This window comes from Nesoenas mayeri (genome assembly GCF_963082525.1).
Source record: "Nesoenas mayeri genome assembly, chromosome: 2".
Classification (NCBI taxonomy): Eukaryota; Metazoa; Chordata; class Aves; order Columbiformes; family Columbidae; genus Nesoenas; species Nesoenas mayeri.
In genome coordinates, this window is record NC_137543.1 from 125,282,429 (window position 1) to 125,306,016 (window position 23,588).

At 35.7% G+C, this 23,588-nt stretch overlaps 1 protein-coding gene across 1 annotated transcript in view; it reads right to left on the bottom strand.

Moving 5' to 3' along the window:
- Positions 1-4,362: 4,362 nt before the first annotated feature.
- The window catches only part of KCNH8 (potassium voltage-gated channel subfamily H member 8), a gene marked incomplete at both ends in the record, with an annotated part of 188,164 nt that continues 168,938 nt past the window's right edge, over positions 4,363-23,588 (bottom strand). The window contains 5 exons of the mRNA XM_080339990.1: positions 4,363-5,073; positions 16,227-16,303; positions 17,027-17,133; positions 21,052-21,404; positions 23,126-23,164. Coding sequence (XP_080196116.1) covers positions 4,363-5,073; positions 16,227-16,303; positions 17,027-17,133; positions 21,052-21,404; positions 23,126-23,164 — 1,287 coding nt within the window. The remainder of the gene's footprint in view (positions 5,074-16,226; positions 16,304-17,026; positions 17,134-21,051; positions 21,405-23,125; positions 23,165-23,588) is intronic.

Genomic DNA, 23,588 nt, shown 5'->3' on the forward strand with positions numbered 1-23,588 from the left:
GACTACTTACAGATACTGAGGGAGATGGCTTTAGGTCTCTTGTGATATTTTATCTGATTTTCTGAGTAAAGACTCAATACCATGTAGGCTGCTGGAACAGGTGATTGCTATGCAACTTCCCCTTGCTAAGTCAAGAGATAGAGCCAGGAAACCAAGCACCAGCCTTTTCACTGTTCTTGTTGTTTGCTCTATTGCTGCCTAAATTTCCAGCTGTAGCCTAATTCTTTTAATCTTGTGGTAAATTGTTAGAAGCATTTTTCTGGAAAATGGGAAAGTGACTGTGCACTTTCTGTGGTATGCCCAAGAGCAATAAATATCTGCAATGTGTCCCATCTAGAGGGGTGTTGGAAGCCAGTACTTTTGGGTTAAGAAAAGAAGATGCAGAAAATGCCGAGAACAACATTTAATTTGCAAAACACAGGATCTTTTACAAACTATCAGATGAGGTTATTGACACAGTGTGTTACAAAATCACTTCATAAAATAAAATGTTTTGAAATCTCATGTGCAGTTAGCAGATGAACTAATTAGAGAGTGAATTATTTGTGGTAGATAACCAACTGATGGGTTAAAGCAAGGTTATCACAAGAGCTGGGTATGACTTGTAAAAAAATTATGAGTATTTGCAGAATTTGTGTTAAGCTGTGTTTCTTAAATTGAATCTAGTAGTTACCATATAAAAAAAGACAACAGGAGAAAATTAATGGAGGATCCTAGTTTTTTTTTCTCATTTTTCCTTCAACACCTTTATTCCCATTGTCAGTGGAGGCAGCTGCAGCATTGTGAGTAGGTAACAATGCATGAGATTTTGATTAGAGACTGGTGGTTTACTACCTGAATCTTGACATAGACACAATCTGCTGTCCTGCTTAATGACTGAGTTCTGTAGCCATCTTGTTCATTAGTGGCATGCCTAGGATGTTTCTTTATAGGGAAATGACCAGGGAATAAGGAAATAAATGGTTGGGTTTTATGATATAAAGGGGATATAAAAGAGAATGGATGAGTCAAAAAAAAAAAAAAGACAGGGAAAATAAATAAATGGAGATTACAGTTACTGTACAGGAGAAACTATCTGTGTTGGAAAATATAAGAAAGTAAGAAAATGTATCAAATTTAAGAAGTAAACTGATGCAGAATTAGATGCGAAGAACAATCCTGAAACAAAAATTAATTTTACTTTTTATTTTTGTAAAGCTTACTGCAAAAAGAATACAGTAAACTGTCTGAGCTGGGCTGCTGGATGTCAAGGTGTGGGATGCTTCACTGATGTTCATAACGAACACATTTTCAGGGTAATGCCTGAATTTTACAGTGGTTGTTGCTTTAAACCCAAAAATCCTCAATGACCACTCTGTATGTAGAACTATTGTGCTCATGGAAATCCTGTTTGGAAATTACTGTTCTGTTCCAAACATATGTGCCTTCCCATTTGTCCCTATAAATTGTTATTTTGCCTGCAAAACTGAAATCAGTTTCATCTGTTGCTAGATACTTTCCAGCAAAGGTGCTTGAGAGATTATTTTCCTGAGGTTTTCATAACATAATTGTGTCAGAGAGTTTAAAATAGAACCACTCTTCAAATCCAGATTTCTATTTTGCTGACCTTCCCCTTTCCTTACTTGAGTTTGGCCTGGAATTAACTCTTGTCCTGTTCTAAGTTCCTTGAGCTTTTCCCTTGGAGGCAGCATGCTCACCTGTGTGATGTCCATCTTACAGACACTCTACAATCCTGGTAATGGCTATGGATGTTCTTTGACACTATAACCAATACAAATGTATAGTGTTTGCCACTTTGTTTAGGACATATTTGACACTTGCAGAAACTATTTAGGAGAGATATCTTGGTGCTATTTCTTCTCAATTGCCACACATGCATTTTTTTATTCAATAATTAATTGTACAACAGTTAATCTATGGCTGTTTCTGAAGAGTGGCTTTTTGTTTCCACTGACATTTTTATACTCTTATATAGAACTAACACACAAACTCCAGAACAAAACATTCATTTTTAATCTCATGACACCAGTGTTTATACTGCAAAAGAAAAAACAATGCCAAAACTTTAAAGCATATACATAAGTATTTATGTATTGCTTATAAAATGAGAAAGAAAACATGCTCCCAATTTATATACATAGGGGAAATTATTAAATCATATTGGGAACTAGGCATGGTAGACAGTGTATTTGTGCAGTCCCAGTTGAAGGCTGGGATACAATGATCTTAGATTAGCCTGTGTATTTCATTAATGCAATAGTTTGAGGGCAGGTTACCTTGTGTGGCATGAAGAAGGTAGCAGTGGAGAGTCAGGCCACCAAGCTTTTGGCTGCTCTGTCAGGAACTCATTCCCACGAGCCTACATTATGCAGCTCCTGACTTCTGGCAAGTGGGGCTGCCCTGGGTGTGGGGGCAGGCAGCTGCAGTGGGGTGGGCAATGGAAGGTTGCTAAAAATAGCATAGGCCTGTATTTGCTAGTGTTTGTTATTGATACTTTCTTTTTTATTATTATTATTTTTTTTTTTATTTCTGGGTTATTCCTTATTTAATCAGCACTTCTCTACTCAACCATAAGCTAAATATAAACTGGAAGAGAGGGGAAGTAAGGAACCTTGTATATAAACACTCATGTTGAAGTTTAGACACTGACAAAATTCAGGCAGCTTAAAATGAGGGATGATACTTTGTCCTTAATTTGTACCAGTGGGAGAAAGGATGTGAAAGGATGTAAGTTGGGCACAGAGTATCAGCTGGGATTTGTGTTCCCATGCACATCCAAATGTTAACAATGAACTTAGTCTTCAAAGTTTTCAGAAAAAATAACTCTTAAGGAAGTTAAGCATAAATCTATTTTCTGTAAAAAAAATGTAATTTGATAAATATCATCAGCTTGCATGAATTATTAAATAACTTAATTTACTTCTCCATTTTAGACCATTTATTTTGGGTTGTAAACATGTTGTTCTTTTTAGAAATCTTACTAAAGGACATGCAAATGTGATGCATACTATGCATCTTTAAACATATAAATCAAAATTCCAATGCAAATCCATAACTCTGATTGCACTGTAGCAGTATAAGTTTCTAATACATTAAATACTGAAAAAAGACCCTTAAAATTTGCTTTGGTCATTAAATCATATTCTGAATTAAATAATTTGCTAAACCTATAGTCTATTTTTTTTTCTTTTGACCAAAGGTCAGATCTAGTTTTTACATATGTAAGCAAAAATCATCAGACAAATAAATTTAAATTAATTTATTTGATTCTGACTAAACCATTGTAATTTTCTCTTTTAATATTCCTCAATTTGTTCAATGGTTTTCATCCTTCTTAATTTTCTTGTCAAGATACAAAATCCCCAAACAGGGATTGTGTAGTAAAATGTTGACTTGCTCTTATCAATAATATTGCCATACTTAGACATAAACCAAGGGTACTTAATGTTATCAGTATAACATTTCACTTTCAAAGTAGTAGTAGCTGACTTAGTATAGGATTCAACATTCCAGCTGTTTTATTTTTTTTAAATAAAATAATACCTTAATTTATTTGTATTCCACCAGCATGAATACATTCATTGTAAATTACATGCACATAAAAGGGAATAAATTCGTAAACTACATAATATCTTAACAATAAATAGTATTTGATCTAATACATGATGGTAGTGCACTTCTTGTTAAAACTGCAAGCTTTTGCCAAAATGAAAACAAACTCTTATTCTCCTTATAAATATTTTAAATAATTTTTAAGTACATGTTTCATACCAAGTATATAAAAATAGCATTTTTAGATAAATTAAGAGGTTCCATTTACATGACAAATAACGTGCAACAACTAACCACTCTCTACCAGCTCTATTTGGTTGATTGTCTAGATGACATGCAGCGATAATTGTCCCTTTGCCTTCACAGAACTGACAAACACACCAGCAGGACCCACAATCACCTGAAGCAAACAGTGCCTTACATACTGTTTGAGAACAACAGTCAGACACTCAGGGAAAACCTTTGCTTCGATGAACAAAAGCCACCCATGACAGTTCTTTTGTCCTAGGCTTCCAGCTGCTCTGACCCCCAGGGTCTTTGGACTATCACAAGAGTCTGCCAAACAGAACAATAATATGTATCTGTATACAAAATGCTTTTCATCATGCTTTTAGAATCTAGAATTTTTTTTTTCCTATAATATGAACTGGCACCTTTTCTATATACCTTCTTCTAGAAATCTGAATTTTCATGTTTGTAAGTCTCCATGATTGCCAGAGAAAAGGTCAAATAAAGCAGTCACACAGTACTCTCTGAATTTAAAACTGACAGCTGTGGAACGTGCTTTGAGTACCACTTCACTGTTTCTCATTAGACGTCTATGGCTTGGTAATCTTTATCTTTAACATCCCTTGTGCTTGTCACAATGTCTATCGGGAAATCTGGGGTCTGTGCAGAAACTACTCCCGCTGTTCCTTCCGGGTCCCACGGTACCGGCAAGTTCTCCAGGCTTAATGAGCTGATTGCTCCTTGGCTGAAACTACCTTCCTCAGATCTGCTGGGGAGTACGAGGTGTAATGATGTCTCTGATGAAGAGCATACTGAAGAAGAAAGAGTTGCTGAAATAGACTGAAGAGGAGTCAAGGTAGTGTCTGAACGGGGAGAGGTGCATCTTAAAAACTGTGAATTGTCTCTCTGAATTACCTGATACTGGGAGGGGGAATTGTGAAGGCCTGCTGTATAGTAAAATTCACCACCTATAGAATTTTGTGGGTTGGATTCGGTTCTTTGGGGACTACTGCCCACAGAGGACAGATCCGTATTCCAAATGTCACATAACGTGTTGCCGCGGCAAAGTTGTGCTTTGGTGTAAGTAAAGTTGCCAGCTTGCATGTGTGTCCAAGGTTGATGTGTAGTCCAAGCCATTCGAGACTGCAGGCTTTCCAGGGTAGGGCTTTGAGATATACCGTGCACGGCACAGAACTCGGGAGGCTTCTGGGATGTGAGCAGGTTCTCCAGAAGGTGCAACACATTCTTCATATCCTTACTTAATTGTGAGACTTCTTGAGTTAAAGTTGTCACCTGTTATGGAAGGGCAAAATAACACAGTATTTCTTTGTGTAGCTATGCTTGAAATACACACATATGTACCTTTTCTCCTTCTAAAAATATCAGCTTTCATCTGTGGCACAGTGTGTTTACTTTAAAGAAGTATACTCTACTAATATATGCCTGGGAAATGGTCCATCCATCTGCCTTATCACAGCTGCATGTTACACTTCCTGTGGCATATCGAAATAATCAAACAATTCAATAAAAATGTATGAGGGGAAACACCATAGGCATAGTTCTCCTGTTTTTAAATGACAGTCTGTATATAAAGAATGGGCTTAGGGTCAGAACTGAGATGATTTCCAGGGGCAATATGACATCAATAGCTTATTGATCAATCCTTAAATAGCTCAATGCATAAACCACTTTTATTAACCAATTTTATACTGATGAATGATGTCAAAATGAGTTCTTGTGGAATCTTGTACAGAAATACACAAGTGAAATATTTTGCTGTCTTCACAGTAAAATACAATAAACCCATACCCAAACTCTAAAACAAACAGTTGTCACCTCTAAACATTTAAACAATATAAAAAGCCTGTGAAACAGTTTGCTTCCATATAGTTAAGTTTATGCTTGACAAGTATTGCATTATAACACTGAGATAGTAATCCATAGCATAGATTACTCTGCTGTGTGTGCAAAAAGGAAGAATCATGTTTTCTTTTAGGCTTTTTTTTTTTTAATGCTGAAATTACTGACAGCATCTAATTAATTAAAATAATTACACAAAGTCTTAATCTCCCCAAAAACTGCTGGTTTAGTTGGTTCCAAATTTGTGTTTTAAAGTAAATTAATATATATTAACATTAATGGTGACATTTGTTGGGAGATTATAAGGACATTTTGGGAAATGAAAAGCCTAATTCAAAACTAAAAGTGACCCCCCCACCATTTTAAATATGTTTGTCTTTCCTGTTTCCTTCTTAAGGAAAAATTTGTTGGAAGTTAAGATCAGTCAATGAAGAGAAATGAACTTATCAAGAGATAGAAATGAACTATGTCTCCATGGTAGCTAATCAATCTATTTTAGGCCAAACCACTGTCATTACTGTTAGTCATTACTGTTAAAACAGAGTTTATCATACTGATGCTAGTAAAAATACTTGGGAAAAAAAGACATGACTGCACATTTATCTTCGGAAGAATAAACCTCCTGTCAAAAAGAAAAAAAGGCTAATTCAAGGGGCCTTTCTTTGCTGTGAAGACACCATCAATTAGATGCCCTACACAGATTAATTTTAAAGTAATCAGAAATAGAAATAAAATTTTCAGTTTCTCTGACAGAATAGTTCTGAAGAAATCTCCTGAAAAGACATTTCAGGCTAAGTTTGACTGTGTTACTACAGGCAAAATAATTTTAAAGAAATTCTGAGTTAGAAGGAAAGAAGGAAGCTCCAGTACAGCTCCTATATATTTATTTGTTCCTCTCTGAGCTAGGAGTTCTGTAATGATCACACTACCCTGGAGAGAAAATGCATAAAGGGAGGAGAGTCTTGAATGAGAAGTTACAGGATCTCTGCTTCTCTTTCGCCACCTTCTCTTTCTTTCTGCCTTGTTTATCTAATTAAGTCACACTACATAGAAAATAACCATGGGATCTCCTTCTGTTGGCTGAGATTAAGCTTCGAATGCCTGGTAACTCATTTGGACTTCAGCTAAGGTGAGGCATTAAAATATGTTAGCAAAGTGATTTGTCAACAGGCTTTCTGTGATGTCAGAGTAGCCAGAGAAGGTTCTTGGTGCTGTCAGACTGTAAGGAGACACACTGTAAGATTTCTGGAGAAACCAGCCATGCAAGAACTTCTCTGTCCCATCAGGAACTATGAGATGGCATTGCAAAACCTCTAAAAGGTTCTTTGGGAGGAAAGGGGAAAGAAGGACAACCAAACCTATGACTACATAGATCTAGTGGTCATCAGCTCTTTTTTAGGATCATCAGTGGTCCCTGCTCCTAGCAGACAAAATAACTTTGTTTTCTGTGCCAAATTTTCCAACTTACTTCCGTTTTACAGGTCTTTCTGCAGTTGTGCAGATTGATGTTACCTTATGACTATGCAACTGACCTGAACTATCAATACTGTGTGAAAATACCTGCAACTTTAAAATATCTTATTTGGCTTTATCCATTTCTAATTACTTTAGGCTTTTTTAAAGTTTCATTTATCCTTTAACATGTTTCTTTTGCCAGTTCATTAAGACAACACAGCAAAAAATCTCAGCATCGATACACGTGGAAGTCCTGAATTTCTTTTAAATACAACGTCCTCTAGTGCCCAGATACTATTTTTGATATGTCAGCTAACTCTTGGAGTGCTGTCTTCTCATGAGCTTGCTCTCACACAAGCACAGGAACTGACCTGAAAAACCCACCTTTGATGTACACTTTAGTAGCTTCTAACACTGTGATAGTTTAAGATCCAAAGTAGTTATGCCCAACTTCATTAGAAATTGACCACCATTTAGTGACATCTATTTGGACCAATACTGCTCAACACGCAGGCAAAGCAAATATATTATTTTCTGGATAATTTAAAAAACTTTTTCTGGATTTTGCAAACTGTTAATGTCACCCAATTAAATCTCCAATATCTGTACTAATATTAATTACCGTCTATCTCTATATTATTACACTTATATACTTACATAGTATGCTGTTACTGTTATTATCAATATTATGCTGTTTATGCTATCCTTTCTACACCTTACAGAGATTCTTGAGCAGATGCAAATAAGCAGGTGTAACAGGGTACGGTTTTATCAATAATGTTAACAATTTCACAGTGCTCCAGAAAGTGCCGAAGAACAGAGATTAAAAGCAAAAGAATTTTTATGGCTATGAACCAGAAATTGAAGGCAGTACAGTTTTCTCCTGAGCAAAAGGACAAATTCCTTGCATGCTGGTAAGGCTATTATCTTTTCAGGAGTTCAGTGATTATTGCTAGGCTATACAGCTAGCTGTACAAATGGTTCCTGCTGTGCTAGGCAGACAGCTTTAAAATGATCTGTGAGATCCCAAATATACTTCAAAACTGCCTTAACAGTTTCTAGGACTCGGTAAAGATACTGCAGTGTTTCCTGATATAGAAACTGGGGTTTGTACAGATTTAGCATGAATTAGCAAGAGGTGCTTCTCAGGCTGGTCAAGAGCAATGCACCGGTACCTTTTTAGAAGACTCTGTTATAAAAAAAAGAATACCTTTCAAAATATAGGTTAAAAAATAGTGTGGGCTTTTTTTTTTTTTTTTTTTTTTAACCCCATGGACTTAAATAATATTTTCTCATGCTCTGAACAATATAAGTTTCAGTAAATGTATTTTGCATTTTCAAATTACTTTTACAGTTTCAGTAGAAAGAGTATTTTTCTTTACTACCACCATGAAACAGCTGTGTAGTTTGAATACTGTGTTCCATGTGGTTAAGTTGGAATGGAGGTGATTGTATTTAAACCTTTCCATGAAAGTGAGGAAAAGTTCTTTGTAGTGCAACATGATGATGGTGATCATTATCTTGTTTATATTGTATTGGCTGTACAGGTTTCTCTGTTTTTTTCATTGCATATTCTGGCATTTAATTTTTTTTTTAATGTTAAATTTTCTACTAGAATGCTTACGTCTCATCACTGTTCCTGAATAAATCTGGAATAAACCTATACACCTTAAAAAAAAAAACCAAACTCCCGCCCCTGTTTTTTGTTTTCCTAATAAGAAGCCTAATATAGTGGTATTTTTTTCCTCTCTGTGCTTTACTCCTTTTAGCAATTCAAACTTCACTTAGACCACTTCCTACCATGACTCTTTCTCAACACCCAAAGAAATGAAATAGAATATTTGCTTATTGAGAAATGGAAGTTGCATTTTGGCAACACAAGGAAGCTCCCTGGCTTGCACTGCATGTGGCAGCTTCTCTGTTCCCGTGCTTGATGTTTCATTGCTTCTACTGTTTTGGTGCTTTAAAAAGCCAAGGAGACTTTCAGTCATAATGAGATGTCTTTCAAGGCTCAGATTAACTAGCTGCCGATCCTTTGGTTTTCAGCAAGTGTATTTTTGAATGAACAAAATGAGAACTGAGAAATAAGCAAACAAGTTCTATAAGCACATAAAGAAATACATAAAAGAGAACAGGAAATAGACATTTCTCAAGGATAAATAATGGCAAAGCAATGTAATTCTCTTCTTTAACTGAAAAGCTTATTTAATAGATAAGACGAAACTGCAGGTGCAATATATATATATCATGTCAGAAGAGTTCTCGAATATCACTGTCCCCATGATGTTCTTCTAAACCAACTAAGAAAATAAGACCAACATGTCATCACTGTGAGCTGGATTCATATGTGATTGGAATGGTTTATGATAAACAGTTTGCTGTCATCTGTGGACATTTCAAGCCATTCTTTTTAGCAGCCTATCTAGATATGTTTTTATTTAATGTTTATTTTAAATCACTAAATGGAATTTGAATTCACTTTTAAATATCAGTAATATGAAATTCAACGAAGATAAATGTTAAACATTAGATCTGAAAAGCAAATGTCAGAGGCATGAGTGTAAGTATAATATTCTTCCTATGCAGAGTATTATAGAAAAAAGTCTGTGGAGTTTTGTTGAATCACACTTTGCAGACATTAATCATGCTCCCAGAGTATATCAACAGCATTTTTTTAATTGGACACAGGAAGGAGGATCTCTTAACTAGGAATTACTTAGGTGGATGCAGCTTGAAGTCATGTACTTTGTCAGTGACTTTAAAGATCTAACCAAAGGCAATCTGAAAGAAAATATTACCAATGAAGAGTTCTAGAAAACGTGAGGGACAAAGAAAGACAGAAGGAAATTGGTTTGTTGAGATCTGCTGGAACAGTATGTTTCCAGTGTAAGTTTGTTTTAGAAGGAGAAGGCAATCAGCTTTTCCTTATATCTTCTAGGCATAAGAGAAAAAACAGTGAACTTGCATATCAACAGATGTAGATATTGGGAAAATAGGTCTTTTCAGTGCAGGAAGGTTTTGAAAGGCCTATTAAAGAGTTAACTGGATAGTCATCATCATCTGTCACTACAGTAATATTTTTTATCCAAATATGAAGTCACCTTTTGGTGTCCAGTTGATTTTTACACTGCATGCTTTCCTCTCTTCATTAATTTCTTTGTTTGAGATGCCTTTCCACCAAGGAAAAGTTCAACAGAGACACTTGACATAGGACTTATGCCACGTATGTGCCATATGTCCTGCTTAAAAAATAAATTAACCTAAGCTTTAAAGCATCAGCTGTTCTTGTTACCTTCATCTGACAATAGTTATTAAGTTAACATTAAAAAAAAAAAAAAAGAAAAAATAGCTGAGAAGGCTAATCTACGATCATCAAAGTACAAAAGCATAGAGAGAGACAAAACAAGAAGGTAGGAGCTCTTTGTAAATATGAATGTCAGTGATAAAAGCAAAATGTGTGCTTATAAGTTTACAAAGCTTCTATTTCTTAACACAAATGATACTAGGTTGCATGTATTAACATTTGTGTTAAATTTACATAGTTTAAATCCAAAATAAATAGTATAGTCTTAATTAGTATTAATCATCAATAAATGTCATTAGTTCACTTTTGGACACATTTTCTTGATTGAAGGATGTTTTCTGAAGTGAATTATTGAAGTACGCTGCAAAATAATCTCATGTGATAATATAGTTATGAACTTGCTACAAAGAACATGTTTTTAATTACTGTAAGTCAGGGGAGTTCTTCATTTGAGTTCTCAAAATGCAAATTGAACTTCAGCAGTTCATCCTCTATGTAAAACTGGAAGCCTGATTAACCAAATTTTCTCCATTGGCACTGATTATAAAATGACTGTTTTCATCACATCCATACATTTTTATTATTAAGGAAAATTTTTTGCTTAAAAAAACCCAACCAACCAACCAAACTTTTTTCCTGGTCTGAGAGGAGAATGAGATCGATTTTTTGGCAGCTGGATGTGAAATATGTCTTAAAATAATCTGTTTATAAAATTTCTTTATGTGATTTGGAAAATCAACATATTTATCTAGGATTGTTCCTTTTGTTAGATGAAAGTGAAATATCCCTATGAATGCATTTTCTCTCTTCTGAATAAGTGCCAAATGCTTAGAGTATTTTAAACACTTGCATCTAAAAAACCTAAAATTAAAAATAGCTCAATTTGCACTTAGCACTGCAACATGGAGCTAAATAGAAGGCAATTTTCCAGTACAGAATCTGATGCTATTTGTATTTAGTCACGTTCATTTGTGTTTCAGTTGAATGAGAGAAATGTGAGTACTCTGTTCATTATATTGTTTTAGTACCGTAATTCTGAGGTCTACTGATGTGGCAAAGAACGAAATCAGCCCCTCATTTCTGAAGCTGTATTAGGCTGCACTGGACCTGGGTCTTATTTGGGAAAAACAGGGGACATGCAAAAGTAATCTCAGTTCATCTACATGCACTGTACAAGATGTCCTGTATATCTGAGCATGAAATCCTGTACCTGTATATTCAAATGGAGAATGTGTACACGTGCACTCTGCAAATTACAGGAGAAAAATAATGACTAAAATTTGTGTATCTTCTTACTTTTAACTGACCTATGTTTTAAATAATTCAGATTTGGGTCTTTCACTTTGAATTAAAATAGAAGTATTTCCATGCTCTTTTTGTACAGTTGCACTCAAATGATAGAGAGCTAAAAGCCTATTTTGATACTGACAGTGGCAGAGTGATAGGCGGGTGCTTTAATTTAGACTTATGGCCATCTGCATATCTCAGAAAATCTGCTTAGTGTTTTCCTGGTTTTACTTCTGGGCTCCTTAATAGTTATGTATGATTGTACCAAACACATGGTGCCTCTGAAAAAAGTCTGAATGTTTAGATGCGCTCGTTTGATCAGTATCTGCAGACAAATGCATTGGAAAGAGCAGGCTGGGTGTACAGATGTGTGTAAAGGAAGGATGCATACTTGTAAAGCAGAAGACCTATTCCTAAATTCCCTCTCTGCCTAATTTGGGACAGGTCTTTGAATCAAGCCTTCACCAGCTCAGAAAATGTGCCATGCTGTTAGGTATTCAGTCACCTAATCTTGAAACTGTTGCTTGAATAACTGTGTTTTTTCAGGAGCAAGAACCTGAACCTTAACTCTCTTGTCTGCCACACACGGAACAATAGTGAAAGTCATGCCTTTTTTATTCAGTGATTATTTAGGCTAAGCAAAATGGGCAAATTGGGTAGGAGATTAAGCAGTCCTATTCCACCCCAGTTTACAATGCTGAACCAGAGGGAAATTCCCTTTTATCAGCTTTGATCTCATTCAGGCTCAAAATGAGAAGTGAGTTTAGGTAGAAGAATGAAGAAGCTGGGTGATCAGCTGAGCAGCCAAACCAAGCAGCTAGACAAGAAGAATCTGGGATGTGTTCAAGTTTCTCTCATGTTACCTAATAAAGTGTCTGTGCTCACTTTGAAGCCTGTCGTCCTTAGAGGAAGTCTGTGCATCCATTAGTCCTAAAGTTTATGCATAACGAACTCTGAGAAGTGAAATCAAGGCTCTGTCTTCTGTTTGTCTCATTCTTAGGTAAAAGAACTTTCCTTTGTATTATGTAGTGAATGTTACGCTTAACATACTGCCAAGAGCTCCACTAGATATCTAAGCTGCGTATAGCTTGTTTTGTAGATTTATCTCTGGGGTAACTCTTTGTTTTGCTTTGCTAACAGACTGTATTGACTGTCAGAATGGGAAGATGCATGTCTTTGTTCCCCCAACGAACAGCTGAAATGTTTTTAAGCTAACTAGTGAACTGTTGTAACACAATTGCCTTTTATGAAAGCAGTTATTTTTGCATTTGTTGATAGACTACACAAAAAAAAGTATTAATGATAGTGTTTGCTGCTGTTGGCTACTTATGACCTGTTTTCTCGTATTTTCTTTTTCAGGAGGAGACTGCATGTCTTAATAAAGAAATTTGTTTCTAACTCTGCCAGTATTTAAACTACTGCTAACTGTCTCCTGCAGTGTCAGTCATAATTTTCCTTTAATGGTCATAATTGAGTGATGGAATGATGAAAGCACTGGGTTTACTAGTGTTGTTCAATACTTACTGTAACAACAGAAAATAGCTAGTGTATTCCAGCAAGGATACTCACAGGCTCATCTGGGTAAGTACCAAGTCAGTACTGTCAGTTGAGAAACTCCAGCTGGGGCATATTCAAATACATGTAGAATACCAATTAAGCAGCTTTATAGTCATGAAGTTTTTCCAATGTAAATTTTGATCCATGGGAGGACTTGGAGGATACCCATCTGTCTCTGCAATTTGAGCTCAGAGTGTTACCTATGAAATCTAAATCTATACCCTTTTAGAATTGCTCCTGATGCTTTTTTTTTTTTTCTCATCTAATATTTGTCCATGTTGTATGCCCATGCATTGTCACATTGAACTGAGAATTCTCAATTTAAATGTATTTAAATGTTTCTGTTTAAGACCCTTGCTTAGTCAGAATGCATAATGCTGTTTTTCTGTCCTGGGGGAATTTTTAGACAGGAAACAAAATATGATCTTGGAAAGCAGAGAATACTCCTTCCAACTACTGCAGTACACCAACAACAGTCTTCATCTTAGACATGTCTATATTAGTGTAGATGCATTCTATGTAATGTAGTCTATACAGCATGGAGTAAATTGATCTTGGAGATACTGTGAAGACTAATATTAATGTTCCTTTAGGTTCCTAGGCTAACTCTGGTGTGATTTCCAGAATGTGTAGGGTTTTCCATAATCCTTCACATAGTCTCATGTAGCTCTATAATCTTCTGTAAGTTCTTGGAGGTCCTGTAATCAGAGAAAGGTATCTTTTTCTGCTATGACTAAACAGTAAGTACAACTGCGCTCAGAATTTTTCAACATTATTGTGTTATTTGTATCTCCTGGTTGCACTATCATTAATGTCATTTTATCACTAGCAAGACTACATGTAAATCAAATCAAATGTTGCTCAAAGATGTCTAAGCCTATCAAACCTTTTTTGGCTTCCAGTTTTAGTATTCAGCATTCCATGTTGGTGCCTGTCTGTCAGCTACACAGCATGAAAGCAAATTCTGTCTCACCCACCTAGTAAGCTAGCAAGACTCCACAAGTTTCTTGAACAGTTTTTAAACCTCCAGAAATTTTCTTCCTTTTACTCACAGGACTCCTAATACCTGCTTAACAGACAGAGACTATAGATGAACCAACTTCTGTCACACTCCTATGGAAAGAAGAGAAAGACCTTCTGATGTGACTTCTTCTTGTCTGACAATGTAATGGTTGACTTATTAAGTCAAGAATCAGTGGTTCAAATCCACCTCTGAGGAGACATTGCAGAAGTCTTAAGAGGTAAGCACCTCTTATTTCAAGTGAAGTCTCACAGGTAGAATACTACGTTAAAAAATGGACTGATGCCCCTCCTCAATTTTAAAATTAAAGAGTTAACCACATTCAGAACAGTGAAATATTTGTCTCTGGATTTTGTATTTTGTTTTTCTGTGTGAAAACTGTAGTGGTTTACCACATGTGTTCACATTTCCTTTTTTTTTTATGACAGTGTGAACAAGCAAGCTGCATAATATTTTGTTTATATGGTGTTATCAGGGAAAAATGAAGATTATGCTTGAGGGAAATGACCTTCATCATGGTGGCTTTTTTTTTTTTTATTTTTTTGTTTCTTTAACTGTTCTTTAACATACTGCTCTACTCCAAGATTTATTTATTGGTTTTCACTAGGAAAGGGATGACAAACTCAGAATTGTTGCAGTTGAAATATTTGGTTAATCCTCAAGATGCCTGCCTTAGCACATCTGCCATCACGATGTATTTTCCAATTGCCTCTAGCAGATAACCACATAGTACATCTTTATATTTTAGAAATACCTGTCCTCTTCAAAGTCAAATGGGTTGAATCAATATGGCTTGTCTGTTCCAAAAGTATTACACTGGAAATATTATTTTCTATCACAATAGTGGTGTTAACAAACATCTTGGAGATATTTTTGAGTTCTTTGACCAAGCTTTATAAAAAACTGTCATCAGTGGAGCATGAAACTTTTGTCTGAACTCTACAGTTTGACATAAAAATGAGGTTATGCATACATAGTGACTAAATAACCATGCTTGCACTCTTAGCTTAGGACATTTATCTGACAAAGTTAACCTGACTCAGAAGAAAAGAGGTTTACAAGCCAAATACTTCACATACGGAAAAGAATAACTAGATTAATAGTACACAATATAGAAGGAAAAAGAAAATAAAACTTGACATTTCTGGTAACCAAAGAGATCAGCAAAAAAGAAGTGAAAGTGTTTGGTTGGATTTATTTAAACATTTCCTCATGTGGAATCAGAAGAAATTGTCTCTGATCTCTTTATATTGAAAGACAGATTATGCTAGGAACATATTTTTGTCTTGCAGTATAACTGTGAGCTAAAATCTTATGCCTTCACCTTGTTAGCCAAAGTACTGCAGTAGCTGGAAATATGAAGCAGTTTAGCCAGAGAACACATCCTTTTTAGTGTCAGATTGAGAGCAGATTACATGTTTGAAGTTATCGGAAGGGAAGAATACGAAGCACCACTGAACAATATTGGCCCTGTATTCCTCAGGTCATATGGCTTAAGCAGGACTGGATGAGCTTCTGTTTCTTTTTAAATAGGCACAGGTAAAGTGATCTGCAATGTTTGTCGTGAATCTGAACATGAGTGGATTCACATTTCTTTCAAGGAAATTCACCAAAATCATAGCATTCACCAAAACAAGAAAAGTTAGAAGAAGGGACTTGAGGAAAGAATAAGAGAAATAGATGCACATACAGAAGAGGATAAATGCTAAGAAAATGAGATACAGTAACTATGCTAAACTAATTTACTTTTTAGCTCTAGCACGACACTAATTTCTATATAGCTTTCATGCAGAAAATTAATGTGGGAAAGAGTTAACCTCAAACTGCCTTAAATGTAGGAACTCCATCCAGTTCTGCAAACTTGTTAATCACACATTTATCATATTCTCAAGTTATCTGAGTTTTCTACAGCATTCCTTGAATCATTGTTAATATCCTCCAACCCCCACAAAAGCTCATTACCTCATTATTAAGCCTGTTGATCTGCTGTTTGGTCTCTTCTGCTTTGATGACAAGCACGGCAGCACCAATTTCAGCCTCTGAAAGTAATTCAAATGCATGTAAATGAGAGAAAAGGTGGGGACAGCTTCCTCATAAAAGAGAGGACATTTGAAACAGTCTGAGCTGCACTAGTTGTGCCACTTCAGCATGAGTCTACCCTTCAGCATGAGGCATGAGTCCACTGGTCTCCCCCTCTGTGTCTGTCTTTCTCTCTCAATTATTTTTTTTCTTCTCCTCCCACATGAACATGCTCTGTTCCTCTGTGGTGCTATTTTATGAATGTTTTCAGGATGTAAATCATTTAGGGTTTCCTAAAACCTCTTGTTATTAAAGGTTTTCACTCTTACTTGTGAAAATCTAGGTACTTCCATACTTCTCAAAAATTGAAAGCTAAGTTTGCATATGGAACTTCTTGTGTGTGTCGGAATGTTTTTATGTTGAATTTTATCCTTGTGTTTAGTACCTTACATGCTCAAACGTTTGGGAGCACGAGGCTCCAGGCTGATCCTACAATACTGCTAGTAAAAGCTAATACGTGAAAATACAGTACATGTATCGTGACTGTTAGGAGGAAAACAATAAATGGCCTTCAGGACTCTGTAGTATTTTTTTTGCAGTTCTAATTGTGGTACTGAAATGGTACTGAAAGTATGGATATATGTTAAACCCATTTATGCCACTTCTGAGAATCGAAGGAACAAAGGGGATTATGTTATGAAAACTGTTTTCTCTAAAGAGTGATTTTCCCAGGCAAAACTCACCTCCAGCTGTAGGAGATAACCTGGAGTCCTGCCTAAGTTGATCAGAGCTGAAGTCAAAGGTTTGGCTTTCCTCATTATGATTTCCATCTTCAATCCCATCAACAATTCTGTTGAGAAAAATTGGCATGATGGAGAAGTTTCATAAACAGTTTAATAAACATCAGATTCATAATTATGTTGTCAAAATTACTCCTAAAGGGCACATTTTTAAGTAATGATAAACTTTGCACAACATTAAGTTTAGAGAAAAATAAAGACTATTATATTGGTATAACTTCTTGTGAGTCACTAAAGATTAAACTTGCTGTTAGAGGAATGAATGTGAGGCCAAACATAATTAACTGAAGTTTCAAAATTTTAATAACTTCTGCAATATACCTGTATTGAGTATAGTTTGCTCTTCATATATCTAGTAATCTGTTGCCATTCTATCTTTTACACAAGCTAAGGATGCTTCATTATGCTCTTGTGAAGTTTAAATCTCCTTGCACATAATACTCAGGCTCTTATATTAGGCTTACTTAAGCAAAGCCTAGGCCTGAACATAATATATATATTATATGAAAGCATCTCTATAAATCACAGTCAAAAGTGTTGTTGCCACACAAATAGCTGTTCTCAAATTCATTAAAACTAGTTCAAGCAGAACAATCTTGTTCGCAGATTTGGTATAGGAAGATGCATAGACCAGCCTGCAATGTCCCAGTTACATTAGTGCTGGTATTGGATCTAGATACTAGAAGAGGCATTTTTGTCATTTATTTCCACTCATGCATTGCAGTTGATCTGCAATTTGCAGTGTCAAGAAATCTAAAGAAAAAAAAAAAAGGAAGCATTTAATATAGTATTCAAGTTCTGCATAGAAAAAATAGAAAACTGGTACTAGATGTGCGAATTCATACACCTTATTAAAGTATATAATTATGTTTGTTTTTTTTTTTTCTCATTTATAATAAATTGTGCTGTAAATAGAACTGTTTTAGAGTAGATGAAAGTGATTCAGAAAACTGCCAATTGACAGACACGGAGCATAAATTTGTTTTTCTGTCCAGGCACAAGATTCAGAATTTGTCTTATAGTAGGCAGATGAGTTAAATGTTAATCTGGAGGGGCTAAAGCAGACAGTTCTTGGCCTCTCAGTCAGTGATGATAACTTTATGAGATGGAAATGAAACTTTCCATCTGATAATGATATTCTTAAGCAAACCTCTGACTGGAAATGTTTGGAGAAGGGAAGAACAGACAACACAGAGATATCTGTGATGTATTTGGCTTCAAAGACCCATGTACACTTAGAACCCTGTGTGCATATCATATATGAACTTGTACTTGGCTCTTCATGTGGGTTTAGGGCTCTGTGTCATGTCTGAGTGTTCATGATGCCAGCTGGATGTTAGTAGACTTCACTCTAATTTTAACGAGTCTCTGGGAGGTGAAACTCAAATGTGGTGCTTGATCTGCTCTGGCCTATACTGTTATCTGCAACTGAAAACCTGAATCTTTACTTTGTTTGAAATTTGCTATAAAACCTATTTAATGTCATCTGGCCTCACTGCTCCAAAAAGCAAATTTTAAACACCGATGTCCCTTTAGTAGAGATTTTTAATTATATAAAATGTTAACATTTTAACTGTCTTTAAAACACACCGGGGAGAACCTACTTAGACGTGACTTGGAATTTATAGATGCTATATTCTTTTAATTGTTTAAAGATTCAGACTAAAAAGAAACCATATCAGTAAAAATAGCTAGTTCTGGAGAGACACAAGCCAGGATTCTATGTGGGAAATATTTAACAGGCAAGATACTTATTCATATACAAGGAACTTGCTGTGGAGTGACATAATCTAATGAGTTGAAAACATGAGGGGAAAGTAGTTGGTAAGTCCCATCCCTTTCTGAATTAACCATTGTACAGCCCTGATTTTTCTCCTAAAGACAGGCACATCCACTTATAGAAGCCAAAAAGTCAGAGAAGATTAACATGTGATCTCTTCTATCTACTCAGTCAGAGCTAGAGTACACTTGTCCATGTCAGTCTGAGGAGATTCAAATGCATAACTCCCTCTTTCCAGAACTGCCTTTGTTATCACTTACACTTTCTCCCTTATGATGCTCTTCTACTTCATAGGCAGTACCCAAAAAATGATTGGTAAGTATCCTAGAAGTTAGGATGCTGGCTTCTATTCCTTGTGCCAGGAAGTATTTAAATATTTTACCCAGCCTCTGTGCTTTATCATCTTCACTGTGGTGTACAAGGAAAGAACCTGAAGCACCATTGAAGAGTTCTGGTTGGCTTACTGTAGGGAAAATCCACAACAGAACAAGTTTCTTAAGCAGACAAAATATATTTTCTTGAGAAAGTGTGGTTATACACCTTACAACTGCACTGGCTGGACATTTTAACCTGAGTCTTGCCTTCCCCTTACAAAAGTGAGGATGCTAATTAAGGTCTTATTTTCTCTTTAATATTTACTAAGAAACATTTAAGGCTGATTTTAAAGTGTTATTAATTTGTCAGTTTTAATGTTCTAATAATGTAAACTCATTCTGGGAAATACGAAAGTGTTTTGGTTGGAAAACAAAGTCTGAAAAACACATATGTATTGGGCCAATTTTCAAGCCTATTAACATGATTATTCTGTAGTTATAAAATTATGAATGAAAATAGGACAAAATGATATATTTAACAATACTTGTTTCACATTTTTCTCTTGCAGCCTTGGGTGCCAATGTCTGGCTGCATATGTTCAGAACAAAAATGAATAAGATTACATTTCAACAGAAAATATGAAAGGTAGCTTTTCTCTGAATTATCGCTTGTTAGGCAAATGATGATGACCTTTACTCGTAGCTGCTCTGAACTAAATTCACATGAGATCTATTAAAGAAATGAGAAAATATCCACTATGCATTTCAATTTTGCTAGCCTAGAAGCTGGTTTTCCACATATTATCTTCCCTTGTATTGACAAAACTAAAATCAGTTTGTATTCTGCCCCCATTTGTAATGTAACTGTGCCAATCAAATATATGATAAGGGCGAAAGATTTCTACATAGTCTTTCATGTCCTTTTTATGATTGCATCCTTAGGGACATGTACCTTGACAAAGCTAAGTAAACATTGTTCACGCTGTGGCTATTTCATGTTTGCAATGGCAAGTTGCTGAAACTACCACTCTGCCTTTAGTGAATAAAGGAAGTTCTTGAACATGTAAAACACTTCATATTTTAGAAACTGAAACTTGAACTGGAAGATCAACTGCTACATTTCTTCATATGTGAAAGAAGTGATTGTGATTTCTGTAAAGAACTGACGCCAAAACTCTTGGTTTATAGTTAATTATTACATTGTAGCAATTTAGAAATAACATACATAAATCAGCTTACAAGTAGCATGCAACTAAAAAATAAAATATTAAAAATTAGATACTAATCATACCAAACCAAACTATTATATGACTCTTGTTTAAGTCAAAAGTCACAACAAAACAGATTTTGTCAGCTCCATATTTACTCTCTATATAACTTGCATTATCAGGTTTCCTTTCTGTAATCTAAAACCCCTTATTTTCTAAAATTGTTAGGCAATAGTTTTCCATTATAGTCCTCTACTCCAGTAATTTTTGTATTTGCACAGCTATGCTGCATTTAAACTTGCTATTTAAACTACTGTCTCTCTGATTGACTCCAAATATTTCACAGTGCTATGGTAGGAATCCACATTATTTTGGACAGACAAATGGTACCATAAATCAAGACTGTTAAGATAGTCATTTTCGTGATTGTTCAATACTTTTCCTTTTTACGGGTAGAAATACTTTATTTCACAATTAAGCCCTAAAATCATAATATTCTGCATAGTGTGTAATAGTTCCTACAATAAGAAAACTTTTCCTTCTCTGTGGGATAAGCAAAAGTATCAACTATTGAAAAAACATAATTTTTGTATAGCGTATCCTAGTAATGATATTTTTAATGGGCATTACATGACAGAGAAGAAAGTAACTGCTGACAACTACTACCTTGGGCTCAGGTCAGGTGGGCCACTGGTGGTCAGTGCTGAAAGGTGTAACTTAAGGTTTTTCTCCTTCCTTCTGGAGTAGTAATGGAGCTCCGTTTCATGTTTGGTTCTTGAGGGGTTTGAACTGCAAGCACGGATAGGTGAATGGAAGGGCACTGTTCCTGAGGCCAACTGCTTCAAGTTTCTCCCCAGGTGGCTTTTGCTTCCAGCCTTCTTCTGCTGAGAGCAATTTGTGCTTCTTGTATGGATTGGTGAAAGGGTGCTGCTCTCTTCTTCTCCCTCCTCATCCTCATCTTCATCTTCTACAATTAAAGGGAGTCTCTTCTTTATATTTCCGTTTCCCTTGAGCTCTGTCTAAAATAGATAATATGTACTAGCGTAAGATTCAGAGCCTGACATTGCAGAAACAAAATTTCTTCTGGTGTTCATCCTGGAATGAACCCATATCTAGCACAGCTTTCATTTCTTATTAGAGACAGCTCTTTTGGAACTCTTTCATGGCTTCCCTCCTCAAATATGGCTATATGTGGATATGTGAGAAAAATACAAATTAAAAAAGGTCACTAGCGACATAGCTGGTGAACTCACTGCAATATGTTTAGTTACCAAGAGTACATGACTGGTTCTTACAAGCCATATGCCATATGTAGAATTGAACACATGAATCTTGCTTTACTGAGACATTATTTCTTTCGAATTTTACAATCTCTGATTCCTGGTGGACCAAGGGAAAGAACTGAGGCTGGTAATTCATGTAATTCCACATTTTCACATGGAACTATCTATCATGTATAAATAGCATTTACACCAGTTCAGCTTAAGTGCGATTGTCCTCTGTATCCTTCTTAGTTGTTGTAACTGAAGACACTGCTGGGGTAGTAGGCAGATTTTTCAGTTTATACAAATTCCTGTTAATGCACCAGTGGTGTGACAGTGTCAAATTCAGAATGGAGTCGTTGAAAGCTACATCTGTGTTTGTTTTGAAAAAATGCAATTTGAATGCTTGATGTTGGAACCGAGGTAATTTAGAGGCAACATAGACTGAGGGTTTGTGCTTTATGTAGTAATTAAAGTACAGTCTAAGAGAGCAATGTATTGTTTGTTATTGTTTTGTGGTAACAAAATACACTGGTCATGAGTGCTGAGATATGCCAACATAGAGCTCTTGTCAGGAATAGGCCCTAACTCAAAAATAGTTGTATTTAATCCCACGGTACAACTTACTGTATACATTGGTAGAAGGTGAATAGGCAGAATGAGGTTTTAGGTCAAATTAATGAACTCCACACATTTCAGTGAGGAGTACAGACAAATGCAACTTCATGGTTTCAGAAAAGGTTGCTATTTTTGTTTTCTAGGCTACTCCTCTTAATCAAGCCTGATTAGAGCACTGTTAACTTGAGATAGAAAACCTCAGATAGGTTTGTATAGTCAAATTTCCCACATTCAGGCCAAGTAAGATTGGCTGGGTGGAAATGCAGATTTGGGGAACTGATCCAAATGTTCTAAGCCTACAGTACTATCTGTCTAAATGTATTGCAGCATAAGTTTAATTTTGCTGTGTGTTACAGCACACTTCCATTGAGTGAACACTTTAATCTTAGTGCGCATTGACAGATTTAGTGAACTAGGTCCTTTCCATCTGAGATGTATGAAAAGCTAAGAATTTAAAACAGTGGCAAAAGACATGTCTGTATAAAGTACACCATCCATGTTGTCAACCATAATAGTCACATGAAAGCTGTCGTGATGACCAAATTGTACAGAACTTGGCACTGATGCAGCCTGTACTCCACAGATAATCAACATTACCCATATTCAAAATTTTGGCTTGAGTAACCATGTATTTAAAATGCAAGTGCTATAGTAGGATGTCCAAATCTGGCACCTGGAAGAAAAGATCATAAACTGCTACTCATAAAATGGACAGTGGCAAAACTATGTGCAGAACGTTATTTGAAGTCCTGTTCTGAAACCATAGAAGTCAGTTGGACTTTTTCCAGCTTTACTCTGGCCATAACTGTGTGCGTGTTTTGAAGCTGAGCTTGGCATATTTAAAAATGTGACTAACATACCTGAGAGAGCGTAGACTTGTTTGATAATTTTGATATTACCTGAAAAACAAAACAAAACCAAAAAAATAGCAAATATGTGCATTTGCACAGTATTGGCTTCCAAAAGCACACAAACATCTAAAGCAAAATATTTATGGTGATATGAGAAAAGAATCTCATGACAAAACAGCTGTATTAAATTAAATGGTGACATAGCACTGAACTAAGGACACTCCTTAGAAAGAGGTGCTGTGAGAAAAACAGCAACAACAACAACCAAAACCACAACCAAAAAGTTTCCCCAAAATCCCCACCAAATCCCCAAACATTTTATTTTTATTAAAAAAGATAGTTCCTGTGAAAATAACATTTTACTTTAATAAAAAGTTGTGTCAAAGCTTCAGACCAGTGAGTGAATGTATGCCTGGTAGGTTTCAGTGTCGGTTTGCTGGAATCCCATGAAGGAACAGTACTCTCCTTGGGC